Raw genomic sequence first — 25,920 nt, forward strand, 5'->3', positions numbered from 1 at the left:
CTTCATCAACTTGTTTGAAATACTCCCACTTTCCCTTTCTCCAACACACTGAATACAATTTTTGACGCCCAGCTTTTGCCCTGGTTCCATACCCTCATCCCATCAAAAGTCACTGCAATTTCAAACTACATAGGAATTTCTACAACATAAAGACTCAAGCAGTGATTCTATTAAAGACCTTTTAAAAATAACCCTAACATAAATAGTATATTGACAACAGCTTCACAGTAGTTGAACACTAGAAAATCATTGCTGTCATTTCAAAACCTCATAATTTGGTTTTTGTTTTTCACACCATTAAAAAATAGCAACTTAATGTCCATTTTCTGATGAATGGACCAACAGAGCTGTTCCAAAATGACTTTCTCCTATGAAGTTATCGTTCTGCAGATACGAGGACTTCTTTCAACAATGACAAAATTGCTGCTCTCGGAACAAAACCTTGTATCTCCAAACCGTTTTCATTTTCTGACATTTGAAAATGCCTGTTGTTCTTTGTATACTTCATGTATACTTCATGATGAATGAATCAAAAGAAACAGCACAAAATGCCTTTTAAAATAGTCTAGTTTTATTGACTTACATTAAAAGTAAGGTATATTTTGTGCTTATCCTGAAAAGTTATCATTTTGGAGATACGAGGTTTTGTTCCCACAGCAGCGATACTCAGAAACAATGTTAATATATTTCTCTGAAAAACAGCACATTGCCACAACATCCACTGAGAAGAAAATACCTTGTGTAGAAGAAAATGACTCTCCATCAGCAGCCAGTGTGACACTTGTTAACTGTGTTAGCTCATTAGCTCAAAAACAAGTGCTGTCAGCTAAAAAGGTAACCCTACAGCCCTGCAGTATTTTATCCATTGTTTTTCCTTCCCTGTGGTTAACTGGATATTCATCAAAAACTTCAGTACTTGAGATCTACTCTCTCACAGAGAGTAAAAGGACTCGCTTGTCCAGAAGAATAGTGCCAACATGCCAGTTTGGCAATATTTTAGTTTCCAACCAAACAAACACAAAAAAGCATTAGCAATAGCTATCATTACATTTATTGAGTAATATTTGAAGCTAACCCATTGAGTAATTCAGTGGTAATTATATTACCATAAAAAAAATGCAAGCTATAGGGTGAAGCTCTACAACTCACATTGAATGAGGATTATATAGTTTATTGCAGTCATTCTGCAGTCGATTATCATTTGTCTAAGCTCACATTACTGTCCAAGCTTAATGTACATCATAAAGAGTCCAGAATGAGTCTTAAGCTACAGTCACCTCTGTCTATATGAATCAGTAATGACGGAGGCATCTGTGCTTTAACTTTGCTTTGTCTGCACATCATCGAGAGTATAATCTCCTTTCTGTTCTGACTGCTTAAATCCCCCATCCACTCCACTTTAATATTGCAGAATTAAGTATTAATCTGAGGAGGCATAGGAAAACCACAGAGCTGCTGTTTGATAATAATTAAGATTTCTGTTCTCTGATTTGTTCCAAGTTTTGATGAGTTTCTGCACACATGACCGCACATCTAACTTAATCCTACACGGAGCAGAGAAGGGGGTGGGGGGGCTCTATGAAGGCTCCTGGGGGATTCACAGATGTTTTTATGAGTGAACTACTGTGCGCTTTGAGTGGCTGCGTGTCACAGAGAGCACCGTGAGCGTGAGCTAGAAGCTCGCGGCCCCTCACTGTAGTAGGAGGTATGGAAATGCGGTGCGTGGCTTTTTAGAGCATGCGGAGGAGGAGGAGCAGGCTATCAATCATTTAAAGCTACCAGAGCACATCTCGCTCCCTCTCTCCCCACTGTACGTCCTCAAACGCTGCTGGTGGCCCTGACCTGATACCCAATCTGCAGGACACAGGGGACAGCACAGCACATCAAACTGACACACTCGGCTTTTCAGCATTTCATCCATCAGGCTTATCAGAGTATTTAGGGGGTTGGGAGCACTTAAACTGTCTGTTTAATATTCAAAATGCTTTAGAAGAAGCCAAAATCACTGCTTAACCACACTGAAGTATACACTTTCTGTCAAAAGTTTGGGCACACCTTGCCTACTTTTGAAATTTTTCAAGCACTGTTTTTGTCTGTTACTGTTCAATTAAGTAAAAAATACCAGCAGTAAGTTTTTGTCGACCTTAAACAGCTATTTATGCTGGGTAAGTTTAACACTCAGCTTTATGTTCGCTTTCCTTGATATGAAAAGTAGATTTTGCCTAAATAATGATTTGGCAGTTCTCTTTTCCAAACTATTGTTAAAAAGGCACAAAAAAAAAAACTACCATTGCTATATCTGTTGTAAGCACTCCTACTTGCCTCCTACAATGGTGTCACAACAGTCCCAGTGAGATTTTCCAGTCTGAAGACCAGGGAAATCTCCTTCAGATGATGTATGTTTAACTTTTAAACTTTTAAAAACTTCAAGAACCTGGGGGTGGAACCATGAAGGTGGGCTATTTGAAATGCTTTCATTTTTGTCCTGCTAGCTGGCTAATGCAGTAGGAAACCAGAGAGCTAGCATTACTGCTAGGATGCCAAATATCACATCTGTATTCTTTATCTGCTACATCAGTGCATTTCTTTATCATAGTGGTGAGGATTCACAATGGTTGCATGATGTATTTGTGAAATGCATGCTGAGTATTGTAGTAAGAGAACATTGATGGATGAAAACCTAAAAAGGTTACAAAATCATAAATCTGGTCAAACTAACAAGGTGGTGAGATACAATGTTGCACTATAAAATACCACATAACACAGTAAATAATACAATAAATGCTATTTGTAGGTTTGAAATGTCCCTTTAAAAGCGCACACAAACTCTTTTTTTGTCCAAAAGTGGTTTAAACAGCTGGATGGTTTGAGTGCTGATGAGTGCTGACTTCACACCAAAGGAACAAAATGTGTGGGCTTTGTCATTATTTCCAAGTTAATACTGGCACAGATATTGTCACGAATGTTTACATGTGGTATTGCTTTCCTCAAAATAAACCTGTCTTTAATGTGGTAAGTTAATGCAAGCCAGTGAAGAATGCATGCATTTATTAAACATTTTAAAAAAGCCAGGTGTCCCCAAACTTGTGACAGGCAGTGTAATTAGTTTTGTTCTCAGGATATCACTCAGTACAGTTTTCTTTAATTTCAGAGCCCCTGAGGTTTGGCTCTGTTCTTTAATTACTTACCGCTGCGTCTTCCTCGTGGCTGTCGCTGGTATCCTCACTCTTGCGATGGCCATCTGAGGAGCGTGGGTCTCTCTTACGACTGGCGTCAGTCCCCTCCGTCTGCCTCTCTCCATCTGAAAATAAGACACAAGCTATAAACATTCACTACCATTAACAGCAACCTACACATTAACCATCTTAATGTATAACACTCATATTATGACCATGATTTAAAAAAGAAATTGTGCCCTTTAACAGACTAGGAGCAGACCATTTTTTTTGTATATCTTAAAATTCCATATTTTTTAATATGAATATCTAGATAACTGAAGAGCCACTAGTGACATGTTTGAAAATGGTTATTAAAATAGAAAAGACAATATGCTGCATGATTAGACTGTATGATACTGTGAAAGAAACCCTGCAAACAATATGTATTTAACAGTATACAGAACATTTACTCTTTATGTAGGCCTCTATGTGCTTCAAATTTACTTGATTAAAATGGTGGTTGGTACAGTATAGTGGGTAATACCACTGCCCTCCACGTGGCAGACACCACACTATACTGATATAGTACATTGATTGGAATCAGCAAAGCTCAGAATCAACCGATTTTTACTCTAAACACCCAGTCAGTCAACTTATTTTGGCAGATCTGTGCTGCAATTTTATGGTGTAAACAATGTGAGACAGGTAAGTGCACTTGTGCCATTTTTGAATGCTACTGCTACACCAGTCCCAAAACATCACAGCATAATTATGTGACTCATGGTGTTAAACAGCCAGTTACCTCCAATTTATGATGTAGCACTTCATTTTATTGATGTTACTTGAATAGACAGCTGAGTTTTCATTTATGAATTGAAAATACCACTTAAGCACATTAAAGTGCAAATAATGTTGTTTATATTGCAACTTTACCAATAAAAAGTACAGGAAATGTGCTGGTGTGTTTCATGTGGTGTGTTCTACTTAGGTCCCATATCCTCCTTTTACCCAGCCCTGCTTAAATGGAAAATAAACAGAAAAGCAATCATGAAAAGAGGTTTTTCAAAAAAGCAGGTGGTGGGGACTGTTCTATCACCTGAGTGGCAGAGGCTCCAGGACACTGACCTACTACAGATGGATTATGGGATTTGCCTGCATAGACTCCCATTAGAAATCACTCCAACGGCCGGGGACTTGGCACATGGGGAAGGGACAGGGTTAACCTCAGCAGATGGACGATGGGCAAAGTCCATTTTCAACATTCAAAGCAGAAAAGCAGAAATTAGTTGTATCTAGAAACATCTCTTTTTTTGGGGGAGAGTTTGAGATGCTTAAGCTGTGTTAACACTGCAGATATTTCTGAAAGACGTAAAACACACATTAAGGTGTCATTCACACTTCCCAATGTTGCGATCGAAAACTTAAATCTTTATTAACATTCATTCACAGAGGTTTGCGGCACAGCCCTGCTATGTGTCTGTCACTAGAATCCATTAAATTCTCTGTTTAAAAGAGTATTGCTGAGAATGCTTTAAGAGTTCTCCTTTTTTCACATCAACAGGCAGCTGAAAGCAGCTAACACTGTACTGAGAAGAAATGAAGGGCGGCTGCAGAGAAAAGAAAAAACCCAGCCATAAAAACATAATGAGACATTATGGTTTTCTGGATACGTACAGTAAACGCAGGCTGAGTGAGTTTATTGCCGCGTCCAATAATCCAGCAGGGACAGTGTGGGTACGCTGCTGTAACATGGCCCAAACACACATCCAGACCTCCAAAGCACTCTCCATCTCAATCAATACCATATCAATGGACTACCCTTCACCTGCGGGAACTGAGGCCAGATGAAATAAACGCCTGGCTCCAGTTAGACTCTAAAGTGAACCATATCATTTCATGATCCGGTCTGAGATTGCATCATAACTCATCCATTCAGCGTAGCATTAAAAATAAAATGCAAAGAAAGCAAATGCCATATGATTTAGCAATGTAAGTGCAGTGCCCCCACATCCTTAACAGTATTTTATTCAGTGCATCAGTCATCACTGATCACCATATAAACTTCTTTTACGTCTAGTCTATAAATGTGCCTTCGAGTTCTCCAGAATATTAGCTCTTAAATCCTCTTTCTTCAATAGTTACTGGACTGTAAGCTGGTCCTCTGACACATTGTGATGCATTAAGGCACATAAATAGCATTATTCTATTAACAATAATTGCTATTTATCTATTTAGCTTTATGTTGTTATGATGTTATGCTGTTTAGAGAGCTTAACTTCCTATGAGTATAAAAGAAGGCTGAGTGCATTAACAGTAGGTCCCATGCAAATAGCTTAATTACAGGATACAGCTGAGTGAATAATGTAATTAGACTGCACAAAGGACATCGTAAACAACATAAATAAAGCATGGAGAAAGCTATGATGAGACTGTTAATGCAGATACAGTGTTGTGCAAATGTCTCATGATTTAAAGCAATTTATCTCAGCAATAGCTGTGTTTGTGCTTGAAAAACACCACATATCATAAGAATACATGCAAATAAACATAAATACAGTAAAAGGCAACCATAATTTCTTTGAGATAGTTTCGTGAACAACTTTTTATTTTTAATACTAAACAGAAAACAAGATGAACAATGACAACACACATACAAATAAAAGCCTCCCCCCGAGCTCCATCCCTCCCACCCGAACTCCCTCCCTCCCACCCCTCCCACCCGAACTCCCTCCCACCCGAACTCCCTCCCACCCAAACTCCCTCCCTCCCATCCGAACTCCCTCCCTCCCACCCAAACTCCCTCCCTCCTTCCCTCCTACCCGAGCTCCCTCCCTCCCTCCTGGATGCCCTGAGCCATCACCTAGATTTGTTCAATTCCATCACCAGCACACCTGATTTAACATAGTTAAATATTGCTTAGCCAAACCATGTATTGGATGATAACTAGAAGTAACACTGTGCTGCCATGAGGACAGGTCTGAAAATGGCTAAATGAACACATTCTTAAAAACACTACTTATTATGTTACTATTATTTGTATATATTGTAGTATTAGCCTTTTCCTGAGCTAATAAATGTTTACTGAGCAGAAAAAAACTAAGATAATCTTTACTGGTAGAGAGAGTGTTCAGTGCGATGCTTGCGCTACCACTTAAAAATCGTTGTGCTAAGATGCTTTCAGGAAAGGCAGCCCTGGTTCATTCCATTTTTAAAAGTGCTGTGCCCTACACTTTCTTTTGCAAATAAGCACTCATTATGTATGTATAACAGAGTACAATGTTTGTGGAGGTGGAAGGGAAGGTGATAAAGAACTAGAATTGGGGGTGGGACTGCTTTTTGTAGATCTGTATCTAGTGATATCTAAAGTGAAGGGCAGTGGCTAAGCTGGATGTCAGAGGGATCATGCTAGAGCAGAACCTGCAGCAGCAGTGACGGTATACGATGAGCAGAGGAGGATGCCTTCCTTCTGGCCTTCTGCCACTCATACAACACTCTCCACTCAAATATGCATGAAGCATGAGTGGAAGTGAAGGCCATGTGGAACAGAAGACAGTAACAGTGCAGACAGCATCTCTCAGCATGTGCAATTCAGAAAGGACTGGAAATGAAGAGCCCATTTCCGCAACAGGAGCGCACGCAGCAGGAGGCTCGTTCTGTTTAAACTCCAGAGGGATCACACGTCCTTAAAACCTCCGCGCAAATGTGCCGAGTGCGAACAACCGCAAAATAAGAGGAAACAACAGAATGAAAACGCCTTATCTCCTCCTCCTGATCCTAACCTACTGGTGTTTACCGCATGATAGTGAGACAGCATCTGTGCTGGTTTGATATCTGTTGTCAGACACTGCCAGTTTAGTGGGCCAAGTGAGACAACAGCAAAATATTTAAGCTGCCAGCGCTGTGACACAATTTCATAAATTGCCTGATTATAAGATGGAGTGGAACATGAGGATGTGCCTTTGACTGCTCACTGCTGACTTTGACTCCAAAGCACATGCTTAGAAATAAAGGTTCCTAAAAGACTTAGATGTGATTAGCATTCTAGAAGAAATAAAAACTAGCTATGAAACATTTACATCACATGATGGGGATGTGCAATGGTACTCAAGTAGTCAAATTAAGTGATCCAGGTGCCTGTATTCGACAGTGCTGAACCATGACTATTAGAGCTAGGCCTTCAGCTTAGGCCAAATGTCAAAACCTGGTCAAAATACAAGGCTAAAAACAACTCTACAATTATCTCTAACGTCTGCAAACCGTGAAAGTTCTAATAGTATGTCAGCAATAAGCTGGTGCACATGACCATCTTTTGGCCTTTCTAGTACAACACAGACATCAGAAGCTTGTAAATGACACCTTATGTTTCTATTTGAAGCTTGTAACAGACATATTAACAAGGCATGGGTAATAGGGCGATGTAATTGGATATCGTTGATGATTGTTACCCAGATGATGATAATTGCCGTGTTGAGAAAAAGAACTAGAGTGGAATAATTTACTTTTAAGCAGCATTTTAAATAATATTAAATACTATGCACACAGTGTTTTATTCACCTTTATTTTTAAAACACTGGGTTTTTATGGGGTCTTAAAAAGTCATTAGGCAATGATGGATTCCCAGAGTGTAATTTATTATCTGAGAAATTTGCAGCAATTTGTGCAGCTAAAGTGTCCTGGTGGTTAGTTAAATTCTTCAAAAAGTCAGAAAATATGCTACTACATGTTTTCCAAAGGCATCTGAAGCAGGGTGACTCTGCTATGATGCTGGAAAACACTTAGTTGTTGTTTATTTTTTAAATAAAACATGTGGGCATACCTTTGTTAATCTCTTGCAGTCTATTAAAATGTCAGTTGTCATGAACCTACACCAGAAGTAGCTCATGAGTAGATGTGTTTGGAGTAACAACTATTAAAACAAGTGAAGTAGTTTCCAAAAGATGTTGGGTTACTCAGTATTATGTTATTTAATAAGTGGTTTTATTAGAGAATTTCATTAAAAAACAGGCAATGTTTAGAAAACGCATATAAACAAAAAATTGAACAGAAAGTAGGTCAAAGCTGCAGTGGACCATGTGTACTGGTTGTTACAATTGATATTCATGTTTTTTAACTAGAAAATATTATGCTAATTATTTTTTTATATAATATTAACATATATTTTATCTTGTATGTAGCAGTTTTACAGTTACTTTTGGCAGAGTTTTACATAGAGTTTTGCATGGAGCTGCTGCTGCAGTTTTCCATTGCTGACCGAAAGCTGATTAGGTGATCTATGTAGAACTACCAGAAGGAATAATGACATTTTTTATCTCATAATTGGTCCCACTCATTAGAAATAAAAAATTCACTGGCTCAGAACTAGTTTGGCTGCATCTACCTAGACACAACAGGAAAAATCTCTGATTTTCCATTGGCCATTTCAAGGTTTTAACCCTTTTGTTTCTAACCAAAATTTAACAATGAAATAAGAGTACCAATACAATACTTACAAAGTTCAAATACAACATGCATTTAGACTCTACTAAATAAAAATGAAGAAAAAATACAGACATTTTTTTAGTTTACAGAATCATCAGGCCTGGAAGGCCCTGAGGGTTCCTCTCTGGTATCTGATTACTGAAATCACTATTTGGATATTTGTTATGTTTCATCATGGAAAATAAGATAAGATTAATTATATTATATTACACTTTGCCAGAATGAAAAACAAGTGTCTAAACTCCTTAACAGGCCATGGGCCCACCAACAGGCCCAAAGTATTCTTACACACCTCTATGATCTAAGAATAGCTTAGCCAGCTTGTACTGAAGTCCCTGCTGAATACTGAATAATAAGCCTTAGTATGTAATAAGTCTGGGATTTTAAGGGGTGAATGTCAGCTCTATGTGAGGATGTAATTAAGGCAGAGATATTGTGGCTGTAACTAGGCTAACTACTCTAGCAAGAGCTGAAAACAATGAACAGATAATTCTGGGGAGAAAACCTTTGTGTGGAAGATGATGAGTCACTGGCGATGAGTTTGTTGTAGTGTTAGCATTCGCATATTAGCTCATTCAAGGCAGCCTCTCTTACTCAGGAGCAGTGACTAAATGATTTCCCTTGGCTATTTATAAATAATAGGACATGTTTGAATATTCACACCTCTAAAGTGCCATTTCTGTTACTAATTTTTTAGCATACTAGCAGCAGTGCACCAGTTTACTGTGTGTGTGCATTATGATAGGTTAATAACTGGTGGAAAGCCTGTTTATTTTTTTCTTTTTGATGATTAACCACATAGCTGTGCAATAACTTCACAGATCCTTGAATACCAAAATTAGTCAGAATGTGTATATCATATCATGGTTCCTTGAACTTTACACTTCCAAAAATGGTTCTTTCAATAGGGACATCCATTGAAAGGTTCATGAAAGAGAGAAAGGACAAGAGAGAGAGAGTGAGCGAGACAGTGAGAATCAGACATAAAATGGCAAGGCAGAGAAAGAGAGAGAGAGTGTTACACAGAGAGGGAGAAGGGGTGGAGAGGTGAATGACCTGAGCCTCTCACTGCGATCAGCTGTTACAGGCTTAATGAAATAATTAAGATTCAGCCAGCAGGTTAATGAGAACCAATCAACAAATTCACCCCTGAGGTGAGTGAGGAAGAGAGTGAGAGTGTGTGAGTGCATCTGAGCGAGTGCTGAGAACCGCGTTACTGCGTAAACAACAGATTTTCTACCGCTTGGTAACAAATGAACAGCAGGAACAAATGTTAAAACAATTATACCTTACTTTAATATCTGCTCAAATGCTGATTTATTAAGCCATTTAGCCCTTAAAGCTCACAGTTATCGCTAGCTATCATGGTGCAAGCATGGCGTAATTCCATATTAATTCTTTCTTGCTAAATGATTACTCTGAAACTATTTTGAATCAATTTTGAATGCACTGTTTCTGTGATGCGTAACTCACTGAAGCGAACTGTTTGGACGAAAGGAGGCAAGTGAAATACCCAGTGCTTTTATTGGGCATTTTACAATACATTTACATGAACGCCCATGCTTTGGCTTCTAATTAGCATTTAGTTTTCTTGCAAACTGCTCAACCACAATTTAACCCAGACTCCAACTTCAATTAAAACAGATTAACTCCCTCTTTCAAAAGTGGGTCATGTTATACCCCTCAGACAGGTTGTGTGCAATTTCACGCCTTCTCTAGATGTGGAAATTTCCCAATAGAAATATCCCTCACAGACACTTTCTGTCTGTAATAATGTTCCAAAAATGCTCATGCAGAATAATCAATAACTGGGAGCTATTTCAAGTTCATATACTTTTCAGAAATTAGGTGTTTAATTTCATGTCTTCAACATCAGTTCATTTCACATACACAGTCATATGCTAATGTTTAGGCGCCACCTGCATGTTTTGTTGATTTTCTAAGTGAAAATGAGTTAACACATCCTCAACAAAGAACACACTTTTGCACATTTTATTGCACAGTTACTGTTCATTTGTTAAACTGAACATATTGGGAAAACATAAAACATAATATGAGGCCTGTGCAAAAGTTTTATATTATATTTTATTGTTCCCAAACTTTTGCATATTTAACCATATATCCTCCTGACATGGTGACAATGTTAGCATTTTTCTACTAGATTTATTATGCACTAGATTTATCAGTTAACAGTAACACAAACAGTTTGTGTGTTAATAACTCTGGACAACGTGTGTGTGACAATGACAAGCAATAAGAATTCCGCAATAATTACTATGTTTTAAAATACACAATTAGATTTTAATAGCAGATCAAAACAAGTAATAACTCTCAACTTCTAGGGATTAATGTCCATATGAAGCTTCCACTGTTGTTACCACTTGCGAAGAAGAATCCACAAATAGAAAGTGCTGTGCATGATTTTTGCAGATGCTGTTTAATGCATTTCTAGCTATGAGTCACATTTAACTGAGGTGCTTCTATTTATTACACTGAGAACCTATGGGATACAATTCAGACAAGACAATGCACTTATATGGCACAGTGAATATTACTCAAGAGTAATATTCTCAGGATTAAAAATACATACACTAAGCAGCGGTCCATGTTCCTTTAAAAAACACATCATGAACTCCTATTGCTTAAGGAGGAGATGGAAATAGACCAAGCTGACAAACTGGACACAGAGAATTGAATCACACAGTGTGAACCCTATTAACTACATAAAGCTGCAATCTTGTATATGGAGAGCTGGATATTGACAGCGCAGCTCTGTGATGAGTGAAAAACAGTTTACCTTTAAGAAAGAGGAAGCACAGTCAGGCTGTTTATCTGAGCCAGATGAGGCCGTGTGTTAAGTCAGAGTGGAGCTGTCAGTGCACACATCAGTGGCGTTTATTTGCTCTAATTAGCCGATAAAGATTACTGCAGGGGTCTGAGGTTGGAAAACAGAGCCGGGAGCTTAAGAAGGAAAGGTCATTTGAAGCAGTGATTAAAGAAAAGAGGGCGGAAGCTAGAAGAGATTGGAGAGAGATTAAAAGATTCATTTGCTGCAGCGCCGACTTTGTGTAGTTGGCTACTATCCTGGCACTGAAACAGCTATAATAAGAACACAGTTCGTTCATTCCTGCATTCAGTACATCTCTGCACTCTTTTCTCAACTTCGAAATGCAGGGACGTTTCATCAGCCATTTGTACATACTTTGGGACATTAGCAACATAGCACATCATATCTAACACAAATCTATCTACAAACCACCAGGAATAGGTTACATAGGTTCAACTTTTTATTCATTCATTCATTCATTCATGCACTTATTTTTCTTTTTAATTTGTTTACTCATTGATTAATTAATTCATTCATTTGTTCGTTTCTTCATTCCTTCACTCCTTCACTTTTGTTTGTTCATTCATTCATTCATTCATTCATTCATTCATCACCCATCCTTTTTTATTCACTCACTCATTCATTTGTTCATTTGTTCCAAGGTACATTCAATCATTCATTTGTTCATTTTTATTTTTTTTTGTTGTTCATCTATTCATTCGTCCATCCATCAATCAATTTCATGAATTCACTTATTCGCTACTTTGTTTGTTCATCCATCCATCCATCCATCCATCCATTCATCCATTTATAATACACTTATCCATTCATTCATTCATTCATTCATTCATTCTTCAATTTGTTCATTCATGCATTCATCCATCATTTTTATTCATTCATTTATTCATTCATACATTCCATTGTTCATTCTTTCATTCATTAATTCATTCACTCATTCATTTCTGCATTTGCTCATTCATCCGTCCTTTTCATTTACTGTAACTCATTCTTTTTCTCACTTTTTACTTCTTTTTCATTCATTCATTCGTCCTTTTCATTCATTTATTTCACCCATTCAGTCAATTACTCTGACTCATTCATCTCATATTACCCCATAATGGCTTGATTTAAAAGTACTAATTCAAAGTCGAGCTATTTCAGTTTGCTTGTCTCTCAGTGATCAGCTGTGCTGGCAGGTCTGACTGCAGTAGGTAGCTGAGTTCAGGTCAATGTGTGCTGTGTTTCTGTGTGCTATGGAAGCTGTCTGTGTGTGACTAAGCTCACTGGCACATCAGCCCAGCTGTGGAGATCACAGAGCAGCGGCCGGCAGCAGACAGCACCCAAAAGCTCCTTAATTTCCTCTAATCTGGGTCACAGGCAGCAGGCCAACAGTCCAAACTCCCTCTATCCACACCACACACACACATGCCTCACTACATCACTCACACAGCCTAATAACACTGAACATTCAGCACCACTCTCGCTCTCTCGCTCCCTCTCCTTCTTTCTATAAAACAATTTTTACTTAAGCCAGTGTCCACACACGACCAAGGCAATATTATGATAACAACATTAATATCTTAAACAGCCAGGACCACCAACAGGTCAAAACTTTAATTATAAACACATTTCTAAAATCTAGGAATAACTGAACCAGTTTGCACTCAAACATGTAGTTACTGAATAATAAAGTTTAAGGTGTAATAAGACTGGGATTTTAATGTGTTAACAATGAAAACTCAAACAGTAGCAATAGACACTGTATTTTCCTGTTAATCTGCCAGCACAACATCTGACAGCACAAATATCAGTTTATAAGATACAGTATCCTTTAATTTAGAAGAACACACACACACACACTGGGGATGCAATACAAGGGCAAAAAACTAGTACTGTGATTATTTTGCTACACTGAGTAACTGCAATATTCATCAAAATATCATAAAAACTGCAATCAACAGTTTGTTTCAACAAAACTTGTTCAAAGCCGAAGAAAAAAAAAACATCTATGATAATGCTAATTACTGCTAACACCCGTATGAGATTCATACATAAAGGCAACTTGCATAAACATTTTTTGGCTGTTCCAGATTAAACGCAGACATTTGAAACTTGATAAAAGCTTTCATTTGAAGGGTGTAACAGACACACTAACATTTTTACCTTGTAGAAGTTTTACAGAGACTCCTTCAGAGCTCTGGCATAGAGCTGCTGATGCTATCAGGCCACCACTTACATTCACAGTTACTGTCATATCTCGAACTTCCAGAAGGCCTATAGACATTTTTTCCTCACAAAATTGGTCCCACTTATTGGAAATCAACACATGATTGGTCATTTCCACTTTCATTTCACAATTATGTTAGTCATTAATCTGACCACCAAATGAGTTCTGCCATTGGTTAGGACTTCAGGAGCCTTCAGTTCAGCTCCTGAAGTCCTAACCAATGGCAGAGCTCGTTTGGTGGTATTTACCTGTTACCAAAGAGAAAAAGAAAACCTGATTGAATAATTTTCCACTGGGCATTTCAATAATTAAACGCTTTTGTTTCCAACTGCAAATTAACAATGAAATATGGGAATTATTATAATACATGCAGAGTGTAATCACTACATTACAGATTATAGCCTTTTTGTTTTATATCATAGAATTCATTAGGCGTTCTCTGAGTGTGTAGAAGGCGTTGGGGCTTCCTTTACTGTTGAAAAAGTATTGGTGAATCAGTAATGTGACGTAGTTTGAGAATGTCCTGCATTGTTTTAACCAAAATAATTTATATATATTGGGTTACATTAAAACCTTAGTCCATCAGCATGCCCACAGAAACACTCATCTGGAACTGTAATTGGTCAGAAAGCTCGTAGCACACAGTGAAAACCATTGTGACTGGTCATCTCATTTGCATACTGCTGCCAATTCACAAACAATATTTTATGCAGCCCTAATCATGGCTATTATAGTTTAATAAATTATTTTATATTTTGATTTTAATTATAATTCAGTTTTAAATAGTTTCAAAGTGGATTTTATTCCAAAAAGATTTTGGTTTAGTTTCTATTTATTTTCAGTGTCAGCTTTGTTCTTCAGCATTATGGTGAACAGGGTGGAAAACTGGACTCTCATGTTTCCTAAATTAGCACAACAGTAGATTATGCTCTGCTGGATTCCTCTAAGACATTTACATCTCCTGGGTATTTTAAGTTTGACATACAGGCATATGCAAAACTTTGGGCACCCCTGGTCAAATGACACAGTTAAGATGATCTTAATACTAAGATGCTTTTGAGAAACTGGGCCCTGTTTTATTGAGTTTCTAAGTGAAAGTAAGTACACATCTTATACAAGAAACACACTTCTGCACAATTCAGCGATAGTTACTGTTTATTTGCTGAATTTAACATATTGAAAATTTGGCCTGTGCAAAAGTAATAGCACATGTAATGTTATGTTGTTTTGTTTTTTTTTCCAATAAGTTAAATTCAGCAACAAATAGAAATTCGTGCACAAACATTTGCAAAACATACCTTATTTAACTGTGTTCTCTGTAGAGGATATGTTAACTTATCTTTCACAAATCAACAAAACATGTAATTTGACCAGGAGGATCCAAACTTGCATATGACTGTAGATGAAATCCACGTCTAGACCATCCTCCACATATCAAAAAACACGAAAACTAATGTGTTTGTCTTTATTTACGAGCACAATTTTTCACTGCTAGTTTTTGTTTTAATAATAGTTTTTGTTCACAATATTAACTCTGGCTGTAACTCACAAACATAAACAGAAAAACAACAGAAGAGTAGATGAGCAAGTCTCCATGGCTTACGCTTTAGCCTTTTTGCAGGAGTAGATTAATTTAATGGAATACTTTAAGCAGATCAAGCCAAAGAGCTCGATTAAGGAATGATTAGCAGCTGGTGAACACTGCACCTCACTCTGATAAACGAGTGAACAAGTGTGGGGCGTGCTTAGGAGAGATGTGGAGGCGCAGGTGGACACTGAGAGTGTGTGAGAGAATGAGAGTGAGCGTGTGCGTGCCTGTGTGTGGGGGGAGGCGGATGGCAGGATTAAGGCTGATATGTTTGTAATTACATTGGCACTGGGTGTTGAACAGAGGGCACAGGGAAGAAAAAAAAGAGAAACACTCGTTCCTCTCATCTACTCTCTTCTTTCTTCCAGCCTCCCCTAGGCTTCTTTTTCCCCATCTTCCCCTCTCTCTCTGTTTCCTACGACAGACGCATGATGACCTCACACCTCTCCAGCCCCATGGACAGAGGCCCAACCTCGTGGCAAGCTGTTGCTAAGGCAACCAGGCCAGCAAAAGAAAAACATTTCCATCACAGTCAATAAAAACCAGCAGGGTGAGGCTGAATATCTCATACACACGTTTTCACACTTATGCATACGCATGCACTCACACACATGCATACGGTCATCACAGTGGTAAGCAAAACAATAGCAAAACAAAGAAATGTGCTGATGCTAGAGATACCTTGACACCATTTTTTAATTTTCTGATACTAAAATTGAAACTTTAAATATCAGCTGATACCAATACTGATCTGACACAAACTTAAATATGGCATTTGTCTGCTAATTTTACAGCACAATTTCTAGTTTCACACGTTCTACATAAAATATAAAATGTGCCGTAAGTTTTGCACAGACCTCACTTTATGATGGATTTTTCTCCAATATGTTAAATTCAGGAAATAAACAGTAATTGCATATTAAAATGTGAGGAAATATGTGCTGTGTAGAGGATGTGTTAACTTGTGTTCACGCAGAAAATCAAAAAAGCGTCATTAGACCAAGGGCGCCTAAACTTTTGCACATGGTTGTGCACAGCTAAGAACATAACATCACACAATGTAAACGTGTGCTATTGGATCAGATTCACTATTTTTATATCACATCCAGCATTTTCTGCTGATGTCAGCCAAACACCAATAGCTGATATATACTCTGATTGACAGACACGGCTGGGTTGTTGTATCACAGCTAACTGCAGTGCGAGTCCGCTAAGATGTGTATTTCAAACAAGAGAATGCAGCCTTTTACAGTTAGATTTAGAACTGATCACTTTCAATCAAACGCAAAATTCCATCCAACAGCTAAAGACACAGTCAGACTCTGAGGGAATACACATTAATTTCACTATCCAACAGTGCTTCATTCTGGCAAGACGATTTTTAACATTTCACTGTAGCCCACTATAGTGCTGATATCAAGCTCGCCATAAAGGAGCTTTTCTTATAGATCTTTAAAATTTGTTTGTATAACTCTGAATGTCAGCTGACCCCACTGATTAGTTTATCCTCCATCTTGTTCAATATTGATGAGACTAGGACTGGGAGTTGTTTCTCTGTAAAATGTACATTTTTTACACAAAATGTACTGAAACATCTACTCACACATAATCAATCTAATAGTGTAATTATGTGCTTAAACAAGTATTCATGTAATTGTACTGTTTATTTTGTTGGATTTTCCCGTCTTATGTCTTGTTTTTTGGAGTTGAGAAAATTGTGTGGAATCTATTCCTATTATATAACATTGGGACTGGAGTTGACTTAAGAATTTCTGGAATCGAACATCCCTGGATGATGACCTGCCCCCAAACTGTCCCTTGTTAGCTGGCGCATGGTTACATTAGAGTTAGTCTCAGCTTCAACAGAGCATCTGATGACTTCTGCACATTAAAGTGGCTATAACTATTGGGATGTTGTTAGTTCCATTCTGATTGGCATGTCTGTGTGGATGCACTTCGGTGCAGCATGTTCAATCATTCAAACACACGATGAAGTGTAACCAATTGTATACCCTGCATGTTGAGACTGAGCCTTTCAGACTGAGATATAGTTGTTAAATTGAAAAAAGAAGCTGCTAAATTCACAGCGTCACATCTTTAAAAGTTACTCAGGACTTTTCCTTGAAGCATTTAATGGCTTTTAAGTGAGATATTCTAATGAATTTGCCAACATATTTGTTTTACCTGCATGTTTGTTTTAGTGGTAGCCTTGTTCTGAATCTGTGGTTAGTGTTACGTCCATATAGGACGTATGTTTTGTTTTGCTTGCTTCCCTTTCGTTCTTTCTCTCTCTCTTATTCTCTCACTTATTAGGAACCCGCCCACTTGTGCGTGTGATTGGCTGGAGTCCCGTAACGAAATTTCATCTGATTGGCTGGCTAAAATTGCATGGCGTATATCTTCGACGGCTGCGCCGGATGTTATCGAGGCTTTTCCTCCATGGCGGCTTGGGGCGATTGTTTTTAGATCCGAACCGCAGCGCAGCTTGTTTGTTTTATTGCTAGCGATTGTCTACTCTCCTCGCAAATGAAATAGCTTAGCTTTACCTCTTGTTCTATACCCAGTTATCTCTGCAGTTAAACTGTAAGCTCATGATCTGTCTCTGTAAATGTTCACTCTTATGCCGACCAGGTTGTAGGAGTGGGTGCCATTTCTTTTGATCTTGTTTTCTCCTGTTTTTGGTATAGTTAGGGAGTTAGGAAAGACTGACTGTACTTTTGTTTCTTTATGTTTGCATAGGTAAGTTAGTTATCTAACATTTCTAGCTAGGCTTGTTATGTTTATTGTTTTGGCGCATGCCCACTCTGACGTTCTCCTGTGTCGTATACACAATAGAGCAGCATAAAAAGAAAATAACACGATTTGACCTGTTTAAACGTCAACTGGCTCTCTTTTGTCTTTTTTTTATGTATGATCATCTCAAACCCCTAGACAGGTCGTAACATTGGTTATTTTGCATGTCAGTCAAAAGGCCTTTCCTGTTAAAGTAGGCAGTTCTTGGTCATGTTAAGCTGCAACATGTACCAGACTCTCTGACGACAGGCAGACGTCTGGCTTGTGAGACTACATCAGAGTCAGCTCTGGTGAACTTTTTTATTCGACAGCTGAGTATAACGGCAATGCATGAGTTGATGCTGTAGTATATCAATATCCATGACCAAGGGCACCGTTCTCATTAAAATTAATGGCAAGAGGTTGATGGATACCAAAATGTTCTTGTGAACTCACACGCGCACACACACACAGACATCTGCATGGATACAGACCCAGTGGTAAAGGTGGGTAATATGATGATATTGTATAGTTACTGTGATAAATTATGCCACAATATGTTTTTTGAGCATATAGTGGACATCATCAATACACTGACCAACTGCATGTTTCATTATACACAGATCTTACTTAGTCTTCTTTAACTGGATTTAGTGCAATGCTATAATCATTACTCCAACCTCAGAAAAGCTATATAAATATTGTGATATGTATTATATAATATGAAAATGCTGTGATATTGTAGTTTTGTGGTATCTGAGTATCTGAGCAAATTTTCACACAGAAGCTGAAGCACACACACACACACACACACACACACACACACACACACACACACACACACACACCCCATCTAGACACACAGAATAAGGGGATTGGGGGCCTGTGGTGAATGAGGTGTACTGAACACAGCATCCCTCTGAGACAAACACACAGGCACACACTGAGGTCCAGAGCAGTGGCCAGGCTGCAGATGAATGTGTGTCTTGTTAGAGGACGGAACACGCAGTCAGACTCCAAACTCAGTGAATGAAGTCCAAGCTTACAGCTTTACCCCCTCATACAAAGACCTCCATTTACCTCCAGCCTTTAGTACACACAGCACACAGTTAATACTGACCCACACACACACACACACACACACACGGGCCACATTTAAGAGTGCTCAGCATTGGTGGTGGTGGTGGTGGTGGTGGTGTGGGGGGGGCTGAGCTTCACTTACTGAGAAGTTAAGGACCTAAAAACAGAAAGCAGAGATCAGCATGTAGACTGTATAAACCTACAGTACAGAATATATTATTAATATATTATTATATCATTGGCTGTTTATTTTTTTTTTGTGGAGGAACAACACAGACAGAGAAAGTAAAAGAAACAGAAAGGGGGAGAAAAGAAAAGAAAAGAGAACAGAAGAGAGAAAGGCAAAAAGAAAGACGGAGAGAGAACAAGAAGAGAAAGAAAGAGATAGTAAAGATACAGAGGAAAGAAGGAGAGTATGAGAATGAGAAAAGAAAAAAGTGAGAAGAGCAGAGAGAGAGTTAGTGAGAGAGAGAGAGAGAGAGAGAGAGTAGAGAGGGGAACAGGGAGAGTGTGAAACAAGAGAAAGAAAGAGAAAGGCAGAAGGAGATATATATAGAGAGAGAGGATGGGGAGCAAAAAGAGAAAGAAAGAAAGAAAGAAAGAAAGAAAGAAATTTGGGAGGGAAAGAGAAAGAGAGAGAAAGTGAGAGAGACAGAGAGAGACAGGAAAAGTTAGAGAGACAGAGAGAGATAGAGAGACAGAGACAGAGAGAGTAAGAGAGAGAGAGACAGAGAGAGAGAGAAAGAGAGAGAGAGACAGATAAATAGTGAAAGAGAGACAGAGAGAGTAAGAGAGAGAGAGAGAGAGGCAGAGAGAGAGAAAGGTGCTTGAGGCAAAGTTGCCTTTGAGGACATGCACGTGTGTGTGTGGGCCCTCTCAAATCAAACAACTGCAACAGAAACACAAGAGATATAGAGAGGGAGATATAGAGAATTAGAGATAGAATGTCACCATCATTGAACAAACAAGAACAAGCAGCCCATATGACTCACGCAAAAAAGCCTCTCTCTTCATTTGCATGAAGGTGTAAACAGACATCAGCAGCTACGGCACACATTAAGACACCTTATTATCGTACATTAACAAGCAATAATGAAAACACACTCAGTGCTCGCTTTCTGAGCACCGGATTTTCACCCCAGTGCTCTACAGTAACTAGTCTTTCACTGCCCTGTGATGTGATGTGAACAGGCTCTTCAGGCTTTTTTCTTCTTTTTTTTTCTAGCGTATTTGTGCCACAGCTGCATAATCCAGACATAATACATTATGTATAGGATAAAAAAATGAAATAATTCCTCTTGATACAATGCTTTTTGTGTGTGCTTGTTGTCATTGAACATAATATGGCTATATTCTTAACAGCCATTAATGTTTTTATGACCATTTTCCAAGCTCTCATCATTCCTCAGGATTTAAGAAGCTTATTTTGTCACTGTGTCTTTGAGGTAGATGTATGTAAATAGCCTCTGTTTTGACTGGCAGTCCCAACACGTGTAAAATGAGACGCACCATGTTCAAAAAGCACCTAAAATACACAAAACAAACAGTTACGTTTAGACTAAAATCCTCAGGGATTTCAGGAAAAAAATGAACTTCACTAAACATCACACTATCACATCACCATAAAGGGGCAGGCTAAGCTGCTGAATGATTAAAGGACTTCTGAAGTCATGTGCCATCCTCTACTCGACATCATGCCCATATTAGGAACTCTCAGCTGTTAGTTTCTGCGGGGAAAATGAACGCTGTTTCCAAAAATCACTGCTATCATGTACTGTGTGAAACTAAAATGTTCCAAAGCTGATACATTTTGTGGTACATGCATTTTCCCCCGAGTGTCAATGGATTATAGAATTATGAATATGAAACCAACACTTCTGTGCATTGAACTGACATCATAAGACTGGCAGCCTCACTAAAATACCCCAAACAAACCGACAACCTTTGTGTGGTAGTTTCTTTGGCAGGTTTAGGCTACAGACGGAGTAGCTGGTGTTGTTATATAATAGTGTTTAAATTTAACAGCAGGCTTACATTCATGCAATGTTATTTCAGTTTGAGGAGAGTTAGTAACATGGATATAGCAACATTGATGTTTAGACTACTACGTCACGTCATGATTTAGAGGAAAAGGGGGGAATGTACAGGAAAATGTATCGTCTTTGGAACATTTTAGCTGTGACTTTCAAAAACATCATTCATTTTTCTTATATAGATAAACTGTTTAGATCCAGAGTTCGTAATATGGGAATGTAGCTGAGTACAGAGGTCTTTATACCAACACAACTTCAGAGGTCTATGATGACAGAACTACAGAGGTGTATAATGATATGACTTCAGAGGTCTATGATGACAGAACTAGAGAGGTTTATGACAACAAAAGTACAGAGTTCTGTGACGACAAGACTTTGACGACACACTTATAGAGGTCTATGACAACACAACTTCAGCGGTCTATGATAACATAACTTCAGAGGTTTATGACGACACAACTATGGCGACACATCTACGGAGGTCTATGACGACACGACTATGACGACACATCTATGGAGGTCTACGATGACACGACTATGATGACACATCTACGGAGGTCTATGATGACACGACTATGACGACACAACTACAGAGGTTTATGACGACACGACTATGACGACACATCTACAGAGGTCTATGATGACACGACTATGACGACACATCTACGGAGGTCTATGACAAAATGACTTTGACGACATCTACGGAGGTCTATGACGACACGACTATGACGACGCGACTACAGAGGTCTATGACGACACGACTATGATGACACATCTAGAGAGGTCTATGACGACACGACTATGACGACATGTCTACGGAGGTCTATGACGACATGACTATGACGATACATCTACAGAGGTCTATGACGACACGACTTCAGAGGTGTATGACGACATGACTTCACAGGTCTTTGATGACACGACTAGAGAGGTCTATGATGAAACGACTATGACAACACAACTACAGAAGTCAACAATGACATGACTTCACAGGTCTATCATGGCACAACTTCAGAGGTCTATGAAGCCATGATTACAGAGGTCTATGACAAAATGACTCCAAAGGTCTATGATGACACGCCTAGAAAAGTCTATGATGACGCGACTTCAGAGAACTATGATAACACAACTACAGAGGTCTATGACAACACGACTCCAGATGTTTATGATGCCACAACTGCAGAGGTCTATAATGACAGAACTTTAGATTTCTATGATGACGAAACAATTATAGAAGTGTATGATTACATGACTTTAGAGGTCTATGACGATATGACTCCAAAGGTCTATTACAACACAACTCCAGAGCTCTATGGAGATATGAATACAAAGGTCTATGGAGACATGACTACAGAAGTCTATAGGCAGTGTTCATGGTTATGGACTTACAACCATGATTAATTCCAAATGGGCTGTTTACACTTTAGTTCCTGTATATGGACTAACAGTATATTTTGAAATTTTTACAGTGTTCACATAGTACTTCAAACTCTTATCAAAAAAACTGATTTTTGAAAGTTTGATGCACTATGTAAAACTGTAAGGATGGATGTAAAAGGACATAAACATGAAAAAGACAAAAAGAACAATAAAGGAATTTCAGTTTTTTTCTAGGACATGGGGCCTTTAAGGCCGTCAAAGCAGCTTTCAGCACAAATGGGTACCCATTCCGAGCCCAAGTCTCAGAAGACAGCAAGAAAATGTATCGGGATCCAATGAGGAGGGATAACTGGAAGGGTACAGAGGGATGACTCATGAAGGACAGCAGCGGAGGTACGACATTGCTAGCCAGCTCGCCCCTTTCTCTTCTCTGTCCTCCATTATGGCATGTGCCACCAGCAATTAGTGTTTGATTACAGAAATGTCTGGAATCGGCACACCACTTCTCTTTCCCTTCTGCCTGATTACAATCATTTAACAGTAATGATTATGTTCCTCCTCTCATTCAATCAGGTGTGTGTGTGTGTGTTCTCTCTGCATGCTGGAATAAAGTGAATAAATCCTCTCACCATAAAAGATAAGAGAGAGCTTTTCAAATGCACACTGTTTAGAGGGGGAGGGGTGAATACTGTCATGGTGACCAAGGTGAAGTGTTTCTTCCCTGCTCACAATTCAGATTTATTAGCAGCCAGAGGGATCAGGCAGGGCATCATTCAGGACTGTGTCATCAGCGCTTAAACTGGTGACACTGCAATCTGTCGCTTTTCACTGACTGTGGGTGTCATATAACACTGGACATCATGCCCACCCCCGTCCTTACACACACACACACACACACACACACACACACACACACAAGCTGTCAACTGCCACCACCATCCTCCAGTCACCCAGTACACACTGTTAGAGCTGAAATCTGTAATTCATGACCAGCACAGCACTTCGCACTCTGATTAATTTGCTGCATTGATGAAATATGTTCCTGCATGGGTTCAATAATTCATAAATGGTGCTGATTTGTATTCCATCAAGGATGAGTACATGAGGGAGTCTGCAGACAATGCAGTGTTTAAAGGGGAACTCCACCATTTTTAAAAAAAATCCTACACAGTTCAATGGTTCTTCAAAACCATTAAAAAAAGGTAAGTCATTCTGGAGAAGCCGTTCTAGAGAAACTAGAATCACAGCTGTTCATAGTGGAGGTGATAGGAAACAGACATCTAAAGTGTTTAATGCCTCTAAAAGCTCCCTCACAGGAAGTTGTAGCAAAAAAATATTAAAGGCATGCTGCCTGCTGCCTAAGAGATTGTTTTACAGTAGTTTTGGGATAACTGTTTTTAAATAAACATATTTTTAAATTTATGTAGGCTACTGTGAGGCAATGTAGTACCCAAAGAAATTTTTTTTTCACATACAATTTCACATATAATTTACTATTGACAATATTGCATAGGAAAACTCAGAAGATGTGTGTAGGTTCACTGCTGGTTTTGGATAGTAAACAAAATGGCTATACTTGTAGACATGATGACTCCTGGTTCCTATCACCCCCACTGTAAAGACATCAGAGTCGGCATTTATTTATTTAATAAATAAGTACTTCTTACTGACACTGATGTCTTTATAGTGGTGGTGATTGGAACCATGAGTCAGCCAGTATCTATAAGATCACAGTCAGTACGTTTCTCTGCAATAAACCATTTCACACTGAATGACATTTACATCTCAATAATTAAATTATGCCAGAATTTTGAAAAGTTACTGGAATTCCCCTTTGACAGGAAAAAGGGGCAAGGGTTAAAGATTTAGTTTTAGAGGCTAGGGATGGGACGGCATATAAATCTTATATCACTGATGAACTTTAAGACACTAATGCACACTGAAAAATATGTATAAAGCCATGCATCTTCATGCATGTAATGTTAAAAATTGTAAAATAGTGGTAAATTAGAAAAAAAAGTTTTCTTTGAGGACTACATTTTAAAAATGTATGTTTCCAGCAAAAACTGCCTCTCAAAACTATCATAAAACAATGTTTCAGGTATCAGATAACATATTTGTACCCATGTCATGTACTGTGTCATGTCACTACTCTATGAAATAGATTTTAGAGGCAATAACTGCTTCAGACATCTGCTTCCTATCACCACCACTCGATTAGTTTCTCTGAAACAGAGCATTTCACACCAAACCACTCAGAATGACTTTGTTTGCATGTTAACGATTTAATTATGCAGAAATTCAGAAATATTGGTGGAATTCCCCTTTAATGTATTCACAATGCTCAGAAATAAAAAAAAAACGCACATTGACTGCTGCTATGACAGGTGTTCTTCTTCTCCTTTCTCCTTTCCACACTTTCTTGTTTTTTTTTTGCCATCTCTCTCTCTCTCTCTCTCTCTCTCTCTCTCTCTCTCTCTCTCTCTCCTCACCACCTGTAGGCAGCAGCTGTCATGGCAGCCTCATCCACAGCACTCTTAACGAAGCTCTGTCCCTCCTACTGGCCCTGCTGTCATCACACACACACACACACACACGCACACACACACACACACACACACACACACACACACACACACACACATCTTCCTTTATCCTGTCACACTTACAAACAGATTCACACACACTCTGCTAAAAAGCAAACACACACAAAGCCTCATACTCTCACATGCACACACTCATTTTCCTACACCTATTGACTACTAATATTGTGGCACGTGTCATCTGTGTAGAGTGCTTGTGGACAGATCTTTAGGACTTTCAGTCCGGTAAAGAGCATTTTCACTTGAAATACTACATCACATCGGCGAGAATGAACTTAATTTGATAGTGGCCGAAATGATGTTCCACCTGTTTTATTAGTTGTCTTTTGTCGCTGCTTGGTCAAGCATCTGGGCTTTATTTTTGGAGGATGTCCATGCTTTGCTTTCTTGTTTCTGCGCTCATTAAGACGTCACCCGCACGGTTTGCTTTGCTGTTCATGCAGCTTAACAACACCCAATCAGATCACGCCTTTGAAATCACCTCCACACGGCTCCATGTCTGTGAATAAACACATGCAGATTGCAGCTGAATTAATGCACGCCAGCGGAAACCCCACAGAGCCTGCGTGGAGAGATCTGTCAGAGAGAAGAGGAGAAGAATGCAGCATTCAACACCACAGTGAGAGAGAGAGAGAGAGAGAGAGAGAGAGAGAGACAGAGAAAGAGAGAGAGAGAGAAAGAGAGAGAGAGAGAGAGACATGGATGACAGATAAGAAAGAGAGAGACAGAGAGAAAACAATGTAGATGAAAAAGAGAGAGAGAAAAAGACAGATG

At 38.8% G+C, this 25,920-nt stretch overlaps 1 protein-coding gene across 1 annotated transcript in view; it reads right to left on the minus strand.

The window, feature by feature from the left end:
- The window catches only part of b4galnt4a (beta-1,4-N-acetyl-galactosaminyl transferase 4a), a 192,563-nt gene that overhangs the window by 137,289 nt on the left and 29,354 nt on the right, over window positions 1–25,920 (minus strand). Inside the window, exon 2 of the mRNA XM_036575784.1 lies at window positions 3,189–3,301. Coding sequence (XP_036431677.1) covers window positions 3,189–3,301 — 113 coding nt within the window. The remainder of the gene's footprint in view (window positions 1–3,188; window positions 3,302–25,920) is intronic.

This window comes from Colossoma macropomum, unplaced genomic scaffold, assembly GCF_904425465.1.
Source record: "Colossoma macropomum unplaced genomic scaffold, Colossoma_macropomum, whole genome shotgun sequence".
Classification (NCBI taxonomy): domain Eukaryota; kingdom Metazoa; phylum Chordata; class Actinopteri; order Characiformes; family Serrasalmidae; genus Colossoma; species Colossoma macropomum.